Below are 12,396 nucleotides of genomic sequence, written 5' to 3' on the forward strand. Positions count from 1 at the left end.
GTCTCATGCAGTCATTGATTTGTAAGCAAAGTCATTCAGAGTGGTTTGATGTGAAATGGATCAATGTAGAGAAAAGTTGATTTTTTATTTACAGTGTTGGTGATTGGAACCAGGGGTCGCACTGCTTACAACACAAATATAACCATTATATTTACTCTCCAAAATATCCAGTGAACCTACACGTGTGTTCTGAGTTGTTCTATATAATATTGATAATGATAAAACTGTAGTAAATCTGTCTGATGATTTAGGCATACAGGTTGCACTGGTTGAGTATGAGCTATCATTACTTGTTAACTACATTAGCTGCGGAGCTCCCGTACAAAACTAAATAGAAAAACTTCACCAGATATGTTTTAACTTATTGAAACAATTTTCGTATTACCCCAAATGTTGTCATTTTGGGTTTTATTCCTTTTAAGAATAGTTTAAATATATCTAAACCACAGTTTGGTCAAAAATCATCCTCTCACCTCCTCTCCTTCTCTCTTCTCTTCACTCTGCAGTTGAGATATCAGAAGTGCTTGGTTGCTCGCCCGCCATCTCAGAAGGCTTGCTCACAGGTACCCCCTTCAGACTCCGTGACGCGTCGCGTCTCCACCAGCGTTAAGCGCGGCGTTTTGTCCCTCATCGACACCCTCAAGCAGAAGAGACCAGTCACTGAGCTGCCTCAATAATCACACACACATTCACAGACACACACACACACATTCTTGCCTACGCTCACATACTCATGCATTCAGTCAACATGCCTGGACCCCCGCAAATGTGCTCTGCATTGGGGAGCTGAAGAGGAAGATTTAACAAAGAATGGAAGATGTCTAACAGAAAATGTGTTGATGCCAAGCAAAGACTCAAAACACACTCTTCTACACGCACACACACACACACACAAGCACACAGACACTTAGGGTTGGTTTTCCAGTTGGAGATTAAGTCCAGTCCAGGGGCTGTATTACAAAAACATCCTAAAACTTTAGTCCTCATTTTCTGCAAGTTCATATTACAGAAGTAAATCTTAATTTGTTTAGAAACATCTCACAACATCTTATCTCAAGTTAGTAGAACTACTCCTATAAGACTCCTTTGTTGTCTGTAGTTAGGAAAAGATATTGAACTTAGGAACTATTACTCTGTAATAGCTACTGTCCTAAATTCAGTCCTAACTGAAGTTGTCATGGTGACTAAACAGAAGAGTTAGGATGTTTCTGTAACGCAGCGTCAGGCCTACATTTTACTTTCAATGGGGAATCTCTATTCAGAATGCTGTGTAGTCCAGGAATAGGCTTAACCCTACATGCACACCTCTGATCCTTCATCATATCTAGCTTGTTGTGGATCCGCCTCCTGTATCATGGACTGTCAGTCATGACCTTAATCTGCATGATTAGCCACACCTCTTCAGCATGACACAGAACAGGCTCCGCCCATCTACAGAAACTGAATACTGGGGCCTTCGTGGATCTGATATTCTAGAAAGATCAAAGTGTGTGTGTGTGTGTGTGTGTGTGTGTATGCGTGGGATTCTCCAGACAGATCAAATCCGACTGCTTAACCTCACTAGAGCTTCCTCTGTACAATCCCAGCTGGCCGTAGTAGGTGCATGAATGCGTGTGTGTGTATGTATATGTGTACTGTATATGTGTAAATTGCTGCTGCTTCATCAGAACTTCTAAAGCATCTTTAGAGGACCTCTGAACTCCTACACAAAGCATGTGTGTGGTTTTTTTTTCTACTTCTTGTGTCACTGCCTTCATCATCATCGGTGAAAGGGTGGACAGTGGTGTGGGGAAGTCCGTTCCCAGCAGGTAGAGGAGAAAAATAATTTTTCCCTTTGTTTCTGGCAGCAGTGTGTCATATTGACTTAGTATCCCAGAACAGTGACTGATATTCTTAAAATTTAGACGTAGTGTCTTGAAATAATGAATTAAATTTTTAAAAAGAAGTTATTTTGGGAGTGATAAACCATTATTAGGAGATACTTAAGTCATTTGACAAAGCAAGTCAGTATTTTGAGATATTAAGTCAATATTTACAGAACATAAGTCACTGTTTTAAGATTATAGGTCAATATTTCAAGAAAATGAGTCATTATTTCAAGATACTAAGTCAATATTTTGTCATATTGGTACCAGAAACACAGGCCAATTTTTCTCCTCTGACTGGCTGGAATGGGCTTCCATACAGAGAGGATGAATGGACGGACGTATTTAAGCGAACAAACGTCAGAAACTTGTGCCGCTGTGATGCTGAGCATTAAATGTGTAAATACAGATCGAAGCTTTCACCAAAAAGACAGAGTAATATAGAGACGCTGTTGTTTTTTTAATGGGACTGTATTGACAGCCCGTTTGCTGGACTCACCTCAGCACTGCTGACTCGGAGCTGTGGAAAGAAATGTGTAACGTACGCCCCCCACTGAACTTGAAACACACACCCACACATAATCCTCTTGATGGATCAGACACCTTGACGCCTACCCAGGCGACAAAAGGGGTCGCCCTGTGGATTTGTCTGATTCGGAATCTGTGGATGTGCTTATTTTATATTTCCACAGTGAAGCTGCCTTCACAATTCCGTTCGAGCAGAGACGGCTTAAAGAATGCTCGAACGGATACTAATATGATGAGGTGAACTACGGAACCCATCTTTGAGCTGGACAGTTTGTTTGCATGGGGATGGACTCAAGCCCAAACATCCTGCGCCCTCCCTTTAACTCCTTATACTTGCTTGGGGCAGATGAGAAATCAGTGAGATCATTGTTGAGGGACAAACACTCTGGATCTAAAGGAACTCCTCAACTGAGCAGTGCTTCCAGGTGAGCGGGCGTGTTGAACTGTGCTCTAAAAGTGGAACTGTGCTAAAACTGTTTCAGCTCTACGCCTTTGTCCTCATTTCGGCCATCGTTTTCATTGTCTGGATCGACCAGCTTCTCACTCAACATACATGCATCTGTGAACTTGCTGCACTCTGGGGTTTGTAGTTTCCTCCTGCCTTGTTGGCTGTAGTCCTAATCTTGTCGCTCCCTCACAGTGGGGTTCCAAGCAGTCATCTGTGTGTGTGTATGTGTGTGTACAGTATCTATATATAACATTTTTGCGAACACTTATCACGTTATAAGCTATCTTTTATTTTTCGAATTTGAGATTCTCTTATTTTGTCATAGTTTCTTTTTTCTGATATTATTTTGCCTTGGCATGTCTTGTGAACACATTCTGGCCAAATGTATAAAATCCATTGTATGTGTTGTAGATAAACCAATGGACAAAAGCAAAGAGATGAAAAAGAGCGAAAGACAGATGAATTTATTTTATGGTTGGCTGTAGGAGAGGAGGTTATGAACCGTAAGTGTCTAATCTATGCATTCTTTTAGCTCTGAGGACAATTAGGGGGAAAGTGAGAAATAAAAAAGACACATTGCCTTGCATGTCCTGGGACAATTTCAGAAGAAGAAGAAAAAGACGTACTGAACAGAAATGATATTTTTTATTTTATTTATTCTATTTTATATCGGTATATACTGGTTTCATTGTAATCTATTCTGTGCTCAGACATTCTCTTCACCGTTGCTCACATTAAACAAATCACTCCATATTTCTGAAGAACAAAAGAAGAAGGAAAAAAAAGACAACCTTAAAATCCACAATCCTTGTACAGTTGCCCTGGTTAATCCTGTGAAAGTTGATGTTCACTTACAGAAGCTGCCACTGTTACCATAAAACCTGTAGGACAAATACACTAATAAGATGCCAATATTTGAGCCATTTTTGCCAACAAATGCAAGAAATTTAAGAAAGTACATTGCCAGATGTTTTCCAGAGGGGGAAAAATGTGAAAATGCCATACAGATGTTTCTCACCTACCTGTTAAAATGTATTGGTTTAAGATCTATATATATATATTAATCTATGACCCTCTTAGACCACCCTACTTCACATTTTCTGAATTGAGGGTGTATTGGAGTATTGTGTATACATTGATTCTGTGTGACTTTAAATTAGGGAAGCACAGATGTGAGAATTGTGGGCCAATGTTGATATCCAAAATTTTTCATATACATATCTGTTGATGCCAAAGCTAATACCGTTACATATTTATAAAAGGTAGAAATTGGCATTACAACTACATAAATTAGTGCTATAGAGAAATATAATATTACTGCAGGATAATGCAGACATTTGTGCACAGCAACCCAAAGTTGCTTGAATATTCTGCTCTTCCAGAGTACAATAAAAACGGCTTCAAATGTCTGCGTGAAATATCAGTGAAACCTAAACATGCTGATAATTTGCTGTTTTTTTTTAAAAACAATTATCTGCCAATACTGTTACCATTACATGTATGCCAACTTTAAATCATTTTCTTTTGTGCATCAAGCACACCCTCAATTCCAGCACTGATGTGAAGGCGAGATTTTTAATCTGTTGATGTTTATAAGAATAAGAATTTTACCTTTTACTTGTACCCCCCCTTTTTTAAGTATTGTTTTATATAGTTCTTGTATGTCAGATTCGTTCAGCCTGTACATTTCAGTGTTATTAATGAGCCTTTTTCCGTTCTTTTTAGTGTACTCTGTAGGCTGAGAGTTGGTCAGGTGCACATGGAGCATGCGAGTACAGAGATCAGGAGAGTCCTGTGCAGATTCATAGGATTATTCCCCTCTTTCAAGGCAGGGCAGTGGCTTTCTTCTTCAAATCTGGTAGAGATCTCAGTTATGGGTCAAACACACAAACACAAACACTTACGTACTTGTGGAAACGTTGGCTTCTTCTGCTCTACACTAATTTGTACACCATATTAAATGTAATCTGTTGTGAGAATAAACGGCATATCAAAATAATCACCCATTCCTTTCACTTTATTCATGTATTGTATTTTCACTGATGTGTGTGTGATAGTAGCATCTTTACTGTACATCTGAGACCAGTGAATAGATTAAATAGATGTGCATACTGAGGCAGCATTAGATTTTTTGCCATCAGATTACAACTGTAGAGCAGTGCAGCCTGTTCTTACCTCCAAGAAATCCAGCATTATTGTATATGAATAACACTGACTGTTATTGTTAACGCTCCACTTAGCACTAGTGAATACAGCTGTGCTTTTCTTATATTCTTGGTTTTACAATGAGGAATCAACTCTATGACCAGAGTATTTTCATTCTTTCTGATGCTCAATTGCACTCATTGCCTCCTGTGGTGATAATGGTTCTATTAAAATGTTCTAGCAGTGCTGCATGTTCTTTCAAGCATCGGTTAATGCTGGTGAGAGCCATCTATTAAACACAGCCTAGATGAACAGGTTCAGAGGCAGAATGGCTGGTATAAGAGACTGAAATGAGTTTTTCTACCTTTATTACCTTTATGATGGAGATATAAACCCAGATATATACCTTCTGTTGTTCAGTTACAAGGTAGCTTTGTGCAGATCTGAAAGGTCCAGAGTTACCCTTGAAGGGCCAGTTTCATAGAAAACCACATTTCCAAAGCTTTTTTGTAATCCTGAACAAGATATTGTCATCTTGGAATTAAAATGTATAATATATCCATAATATATTTATCTGTGTTTGGTGCAGTTTTGAGACAGTTTTGAGGATCAAAATAGCAAAAGCTTGCTGAGCTTGACCACATAGGTAAAACGTGAATTTTGATTGGTTATCCCACATTCATTGGCCGTACCTAATTGCTGATACAGACAGAACCTTATAATGTCATTTTCAATAACGAGCCTTTTACTCTTTTACTTTTGACTTTATGATGCTTGTAGCACCCCAGCAACAACAATCAGCTATAAATGAATAAATATATGTACATAATCTCAACAAAAAATGTGAGAACCTTATAATTCTAAGCCCACTATAGATTTGCTACACCTTTATACTGGTATTGGTGTCACACAACAATAAGTTTTGGCAGTGTAGGTATTTGATAAAAACTAGCTGGGTGTTCTAGATTATTTAAAAAGTTCAAAATACATAAAAATAAACAATCAGTACATTTCCTCTGTTTTCTGTTGTATCAAAATTTACACTATTTTATAAGGATGATTTGGTGTCATTTTAAGGGATGAAAGCAGAACATGACAGTCTAATTAAAACTAGCTGTTTCAGGTTTATGAGGCGTTATTTTAGCCTAGTGTACTCAGGAAACTTTTACTTTATTAATTCAAACTTTAATATTATCTCATATCAAGATTTCCATGAAAATATAATGGAAACTACGCTTCCAAAATGGTCTATTTTGAATGAACGCATTTACATATAACCACACATTCGGTGTAGCTCCACCCATTCACGTTGAAGTGCTGCAGATTGTTGTTACTGCAGACAGTCTGTAACAGAGTTATTGGTGGGGAAATGATTAAATGTTGTGCTGTTCCTGGCTGTCGGGAAATGTATGACTACCGCATTTTAAGACTCCACACATCCAAAATTAGTGGCTAAAGTTTTTTTTTGTCGACATTCAATAGGATTTGTACCTGGCCATTACAGCCTAAACTGCTTTTTGAACATAGTGTGACAAATGTCACTCTCCCAACTTTACTTGTGACTATTTTTGGTATGGGAAACAGCGCACATGTTAAAAGAGTACTTAAGAGAAAATAATAACATACTACCAAAGATGTAGAATATGGGTCAACAAAATTATAGTGTACGCAAAGCAAATGTGTGCAGATCATTTCTGTTCTGCACTTCTAGAGGAGTGTAGAAATGCTTTGGTGTCATTGTGAGTGCATTGAATTAGTTTAGATCAGTGTTACTAAGACTTCTGTGGAATGTCATGGAACCAAACAGTTGTGTTGTATTTGAAGGTACATAGTATATCCTTTCTCAACGCTACACTGCCAAAAAATGATCTCGGCAAGTGAAATTATTTTAAATCTAGTTAATATATCAAATACTTCTCACTTTGAGATATTTGTAATTTCATGGAATTGTATCCCATTGAAATCAAGAAACAATACCTGCAATATGTCTTACAACAAGCAAAATGTCTGCCAATAGAATAAGACAGTTTCTCTAGATAAAATTACGTATAATATTTGCTTTGTTTTCTAACGCTTTGCAAGGTGCATCTGTTCTCAAAGCAAGGAAAAGTACCTTGTAACGTCCTGTGAGGCTTCAGAGCAGGATTTGTATAAAGCACTGTTTGAGCTGAATTAGTTTTACGTTAATTTTGTAAAGTAATTTGTAAGAAGTCTGCCTGGTTTACACAACTATCTGCAGATGAAATGTCAGTTCTTTTAACTGGGTTTATTACCAGGACTTATGAACCAGGCCCGTTGTGTATTCAATTTGTTATTACACCACTGTCTGTTGGAACAGGACTACTATTAATTCGTACTGAATAAAATGATGCATCTTTTTGATAATCATGTAATACACAATAGTAATACCTCCCAAGGTTAATGTAGCTTGAATTGGGCTTAATGTTGGAATTTGTTCTTGGTGAGATCATTTCCTTGAGGTCAGCGTCAAGGTCTCACACCTGACCTTACAGAGTCTCGACTCTCAGAACGGCTGGTGGGCAGCAAGAGCCCGCTGGAGAGATAAGAACCAGTGGACGAGGAAGTGGAAGAGGACTGCAGAAGATGGGAGGATAAATTGGAGGAAAGGAGTGTGCGACCGCTCGCAGAGATGGGTGGAAGTACCCCCCACATTGATCTGACCACTTCCTGCTTTAGTTTAATCACCCCATTCAGGTCCATTGCTGCTGGTTGGGGGCCAAGCAGTTCCTGCAAAGTCTCCTGCTGAGGTCTTCTTCTACTGTGCAGCTTTTGGGGCTCGCTCTTTGACAGTCGGGACTTCAGAGCAACTGGTCTTGTGGCTGGAGGGGGTGCCGGTGTTAGTGGGTGGTCGGTAGTAGCCAGTGGTGCGAGAGTGTGTGTTCTTACACGGGCCTGTCTGTGTGTCACTCGTCTCTTGCGTGATTGCCGTGATCTGTGTGCCTTTGTTGCATGACTGCGAGATTTAGATTTGTTTTTTCTTTGTTTTGTTCTCCGAGCTTTAGATTGATGCCTGTGACCTTTCGTTTGCTTACTTACGGCGTCATTTGTTACAGAGTTGTCCACGTCTGGTTCAGTGCTAAGCTGATTTAGAGCAGTGGAAGCTTGATCTAGAGCAACAGAAGCTTGATTAAGAGTTGTAGAAACTTCATTTACAACAGTGGAAGAGCGACACGAGTCACTGGACTCATCACCTGTTAAGTTACTAAAATACATACTGCCAGTTCTGATGTGGACAGCAGTAGCCATAGGTGACTGTTCATACACTCTGTCAGGGACACTGAGGTCATTTAGAAGTCCAGTGGTGACTGCAATGGCAGGTGGAAGGGGGTAGAGGGGAGGAAGAGGCACTGCTGCTCCTTTTCGTCTCTCTCTCTTTTTTCGCTTGACTTGGTCGGAAGGTTGTGGGGCTATCAGGTCACCCAGTAGCCCTTTGGCCGCTGCACGCGCCAATATGTCCTGCACGGTTTCTGGTTCTGCTGGTTCCTGCTGTTAGAGCATAAACATACAGAGCACTTGTGATTAATTTGTAGTGGAGTTAAGAAGTGGTTAACAGCAGAGGGAGATTCTCAGACTCTTCTAGGCCTTCAGAGAAGTCCTAATGATTTAAACGAACTAAAAAATCCATATCTATGATTTTTTAGTCTTTTATTCAATAGAATCCTGCTTGTATTTGAAAGAGCTAAATTCTTGAAATGCCTGGCGAAGAATTGGCTAATCAAGAATTGTTTTCCTCCATTGAATCTAACAGAAAATCGTTTTATCATAGAACTTGGTTTGTTCCTCACCAACACTTATGGTCCGAATTGAAGGCCCAGCTCAAATAGTTCCAGTTCACTGCTGGTTAACTGGACTGAAAACCGACAACAAACAGCATTTTTCTAGAATGTAAATCTTGCATAAGTTTGATGCACTTTGTCCTGCCCAAGCAGTTTGAACAAAACAAAAAAGCGAGCGAAAGCCGACCTAGCAAGCATATGTCTATTGTTCGGCTCAGCTAGTTTAGAGACCCTCCCTTATAGCATGTTTTCCGAAATGGACCACAGTATGGAAGGATTTACGACTTTAAGCTAAGACATACTTTCTATCTTATTTTTATTTTCATTTGACCTTTCCTGGATTATTAAAGTAACACTCAAACTTGGAACTTTTATTAAACAAATACAATAGTGACTGATTTGGTGCTGCTGTTGTTCTTACAGGTCCGTATAGTAGTGTATCTTAGAAGAATGTTATTAACCCATGTATGTTGGGGGTTAAACCCTGGAGCAAGAACGTTTAGTTTTTTTACTTGTGCCTTGATTCTTTGGAAATTAACTGGTACAAAATAACTGTATGTATCACTTAAAAAAATACTTGATATTTCTGTTTTTTCCTACATTCTGTGAAAGATGCTGTTCAGTTTTCAGTTTTGTTCTCTACCATTTCAAATCCCTGATTCAGAGCCACAAACTGGTGCACATAGTCTTTTTGTGAATGTGGAAGGTTTACTGACAAAGCATAGTAGACTCATATGGTGCTCTTACACACCCATTTTCTCATGTGCATGGCAACTTGTAGGCGGTATGATGGTTATTTTTGGTTTGTGCGTGTGTAGATTCTGATCTGGTCAGACAACAGAATTTATTATTTATAGAGAGGCAGCGCTGCACTTCCAGAATTTAGGACAGCAAGGACTAAACTTGAGCTCCACTTGTATAAGGTGGCCAGATATTCTATAGTCCAATACAGAACAAAGGATGGCCTAGATGTAATGATCTAATATAGCCAAGGCATTATTAGAGATAAAAATAAGTTAAATATATACTAAATCATAATTTATAGGGTCCTTGCTTTGAGAGGTGACCATGCCAAACACTAACCCCTTTTACTGTATTTTTTGTTGCATTTTTTTATTTATTATTTATTTATTTTATTTTTCATTTCTTTTGAAGTGAACCTGAAAGATTTAGATCTACCTTGAGTCTAATGTTTAAGAAACTTTAATAATTTAAATATTTCTAAAAGCCTATAATCAGAAAATGCTGTCCCATGTTTTCATGTCACTACCAAAACAAAGACTCAGTCCATAGGCAGAGCCTTATTTTAGCCACACCCCTGTATTTTAGAACAGGAAGTGAGGCTGAATCCTCTGTCCCACATGGCCACATGGGGAGCAGTTAGATCCCACTGTTTTGAAGCAAATGTGTCCCAAAGTCACTACCGAAACACGTATTTTCTACAATTAAGTAAACTTTTTTTTGTGTTTTAATGAAAAATGTTATGATTTTATGTGTAAACTGTTAAAAGTTGTGTTTGCTAGTCAGGTACTGGCTAGAGTTTTTTAATTCTGTTCAAAATTAGCTAAAATTGTTAATACTGAAACATCTGGTAGTGTTATGATTTTGTTAGCGACAAAATTGAATGTTTCGAGGATTTTAGTCTGAAGTCCAAGTGAGTTCAAGATCTGAAATGTTTTGAATTCAGTAGAATGATCCATATAGAGGAGATGCTATACATGAACACTTAAATAGGCGACCCACTGACATGCCAGTAATCATCTGTAATCAGTAATCACCGTACACCCTGATACAGCCTTTCTGTATCAGAACCCCCGTTCACACTCAGCATTAATGTGTATTGGGTGATCCAATCATAAGTGGACAGTGCTAAGTACACTTGTAATGTACAGGCTAAAGTGCACTGATGCATCCCGGACAGCAATGAACGACCACCTTGATTAACTGCGGCATCACAGCACAGACCTATTGTATCTATGTAATCAAGAGGCAATGATATATAAAATATACATTGATCAGGCATAACATTATGACCACCTCCTTGTTTCTGCGCTCATTGTCCATTTTATCAGCTCCACTTACTATATAGGTGCACTTTGTAGTTCTACAGTTACAGACTGTAGTCCATCTGTTTCTCTGCACACTTTGTTGGCCCCCTTTTACCCTGTTCTTCAGTGGTCAGGACCCCCATGGACCCTCACAGAGCATGTACTATTTGGGTGGTGGATCATTCTCAGCACAGCAGTAACACTGACATGGTGGTGGTGTGTTAGTGTGTGTTGTGCTGGTACGAGTGGATCAGACACAGCAGTGGTGGTGGAGTTTTTAAACACTGTGTCCACTCACTGTCCACTCTATTAGACACTCCTACCTTGTCAGTCCGCCCTGTAGATGTAAAGTCAGAGACGATAGCTCATCTTGTATAGTAGTCCTTGATCAGTGGTCACAGGACGCTGTTGACTGGATATTTTTGGTTGGTGGACTATTCTCAGTCCAGCAGTGACACTGAGGTGTTTAAAAACTCCAGCAGCTCTGCTGTGTCTGATCCACTCAGACCAGCGCAACACCCACTAACACACCACCACCACATCAGTGTTATTGCAGTGCTGAGAATGATACAACACTCAAATAATACCTGCTCTGTGAGGGTCCATGGGGGTCCTGACCACTGAAGAACAGGGTAAAAGGGGGCTAACAAAGTATGCAGAGAAACAGATGGACTACAGTCTGTAATTGTAGAACTACAAAGTGCACCTATATAGTAAGTGGAGCTGATAAAATGGACAACGAGCGTAGAAACAAGATATAATCATAGTGTTATGCCTGATCGGTGTATGTGTAGACGAGTAAACCAGTTCAGTGGGAGATGCTGTTCTGCCATGACAATTGACAGAAAGCTCGCTGGCAGTACAAGACAGCTTGGCTAGGCTTGCACCCCTTGCTGTGACGCTCAGAATGCTGCGCGCACTGTGTTATGATTTGCATCATGACACATTTTAGAATGCAGCAATGCGCAAACCTGTGTTTGCATAACTTGAACCGTTTATATTCTCAAACTTGTGTGAAGTATGTTTCTTAAGTTTTCACTGGAGACCCTGGAAATGCTAGTTAATAAAGAGCTTTACATCTTGCCGCCCTGTCATGATCAGATCACTCAAGATGGATGTCAGTACCAAGTGTGAACTGAGCCTTAGACAAACACATTCACAAACACGTACATCTCGCTTCAGCACACAGATGAAGCAGCCGTCAGTGGAGTCCGACTCCTCCAGTCTGAAGAACTTCTCCTCTGCCTCCTCCCTCCATCCTGTAGACACTATCCTGAAGGATCAGAATACACTCAGTACTAGAGTTTTGTTCCTGTTCTTGAACCACAAAGAGAAACACACAGGCTTACAGAGTACATTAGAATTTTACAACAGTAGGATTTAGTTTTTATCTAGGATTGAGAATTGTTGGCCTGGTGATTTCCATAAGGACCACAGAGAGAAAGGGAAAGGAGGAGGGCTAAAGAATGGCAGTAGGTGGTCCGACGGAAGTTCAGAGTACATCCACCACATCTGTAGTCGATGTTAAGTTACCACAGACAATAAGTCTAACAAATTTACTCTGT

The 12,396-nt window shown here is 39.5% G+C and overlaps 2 protein-coding genes across 12 annotated transcripts in view; one reads left to right on the forward strand and one right to left on the reverse strand.

Moving 5' to 3' along the window:
* apbb2b (amyloid beta (A4) precursor protein-binding, family B, member 2b) overlaps positions 1–4,843 on the forward strand; it is a 65,109-nt gene extending 60,266 nt beyond the window's left edge. For 9 of the 11 annotated variants that reach the window (XM_036582914.1, XM_036582917.1, XM_036582918.1 and 6 more), the window contains one exon: positions 507–4,843. In XM_036582914.1, coding sequence (XP_036438807.1) covers positions 507–677 — 171 coding nt within the window. In that variant the 3' untranslated portion in view covers positions 678–4,843. The remainder of the gene's footprint in view (positions 1–506) is intronic. The other 2 variants (XM_036582915.1, XM_036582916.1) reach the window with 1 other exon arrangement.
* A 2,667-nt stretch (positions 4,844–7,510) lies between these two features.
* Positions 7,511–12,396, reverse strand: part of LOC118816805 (putative methyltransferase NSUN7) — a 32,310-nt gene continuing 27,424 nt past the window's right edge. Inside the window, exons 11-13 of the mRNA XM_036583400.1 lie at positions 12,002–12,104; positions 8,223–8,493; positions 7,511–7,581 (exon numbers count right to left, since the gene is read on the reverse strand). Coding sequence (XP_036439293.1) covers positions 7,511–7,581; positions 8,223–8,493; positions 12,002–12,104 — 445 coding nt within the window. The remainder of the gene's footprint in view (positions 7,582–8,222; positions 8,494–12,001; positions 12,105–12,396) is intronic.

Source organism: Colossoma macropomum, unplaced genomic scaffold (assembly GCF_904425465.1).
Source record: "Colossoma macropomum unplaced genomic scaffold, Colossoma_macropomum, whole genome shotgun sequence".
Taxonomy (NCBI): Eukaryota; Metazoa; Chordata; class Actinopteri; order Characiformes; family Serrasalmidae; genus Colossoma; species Colossoma macropomum.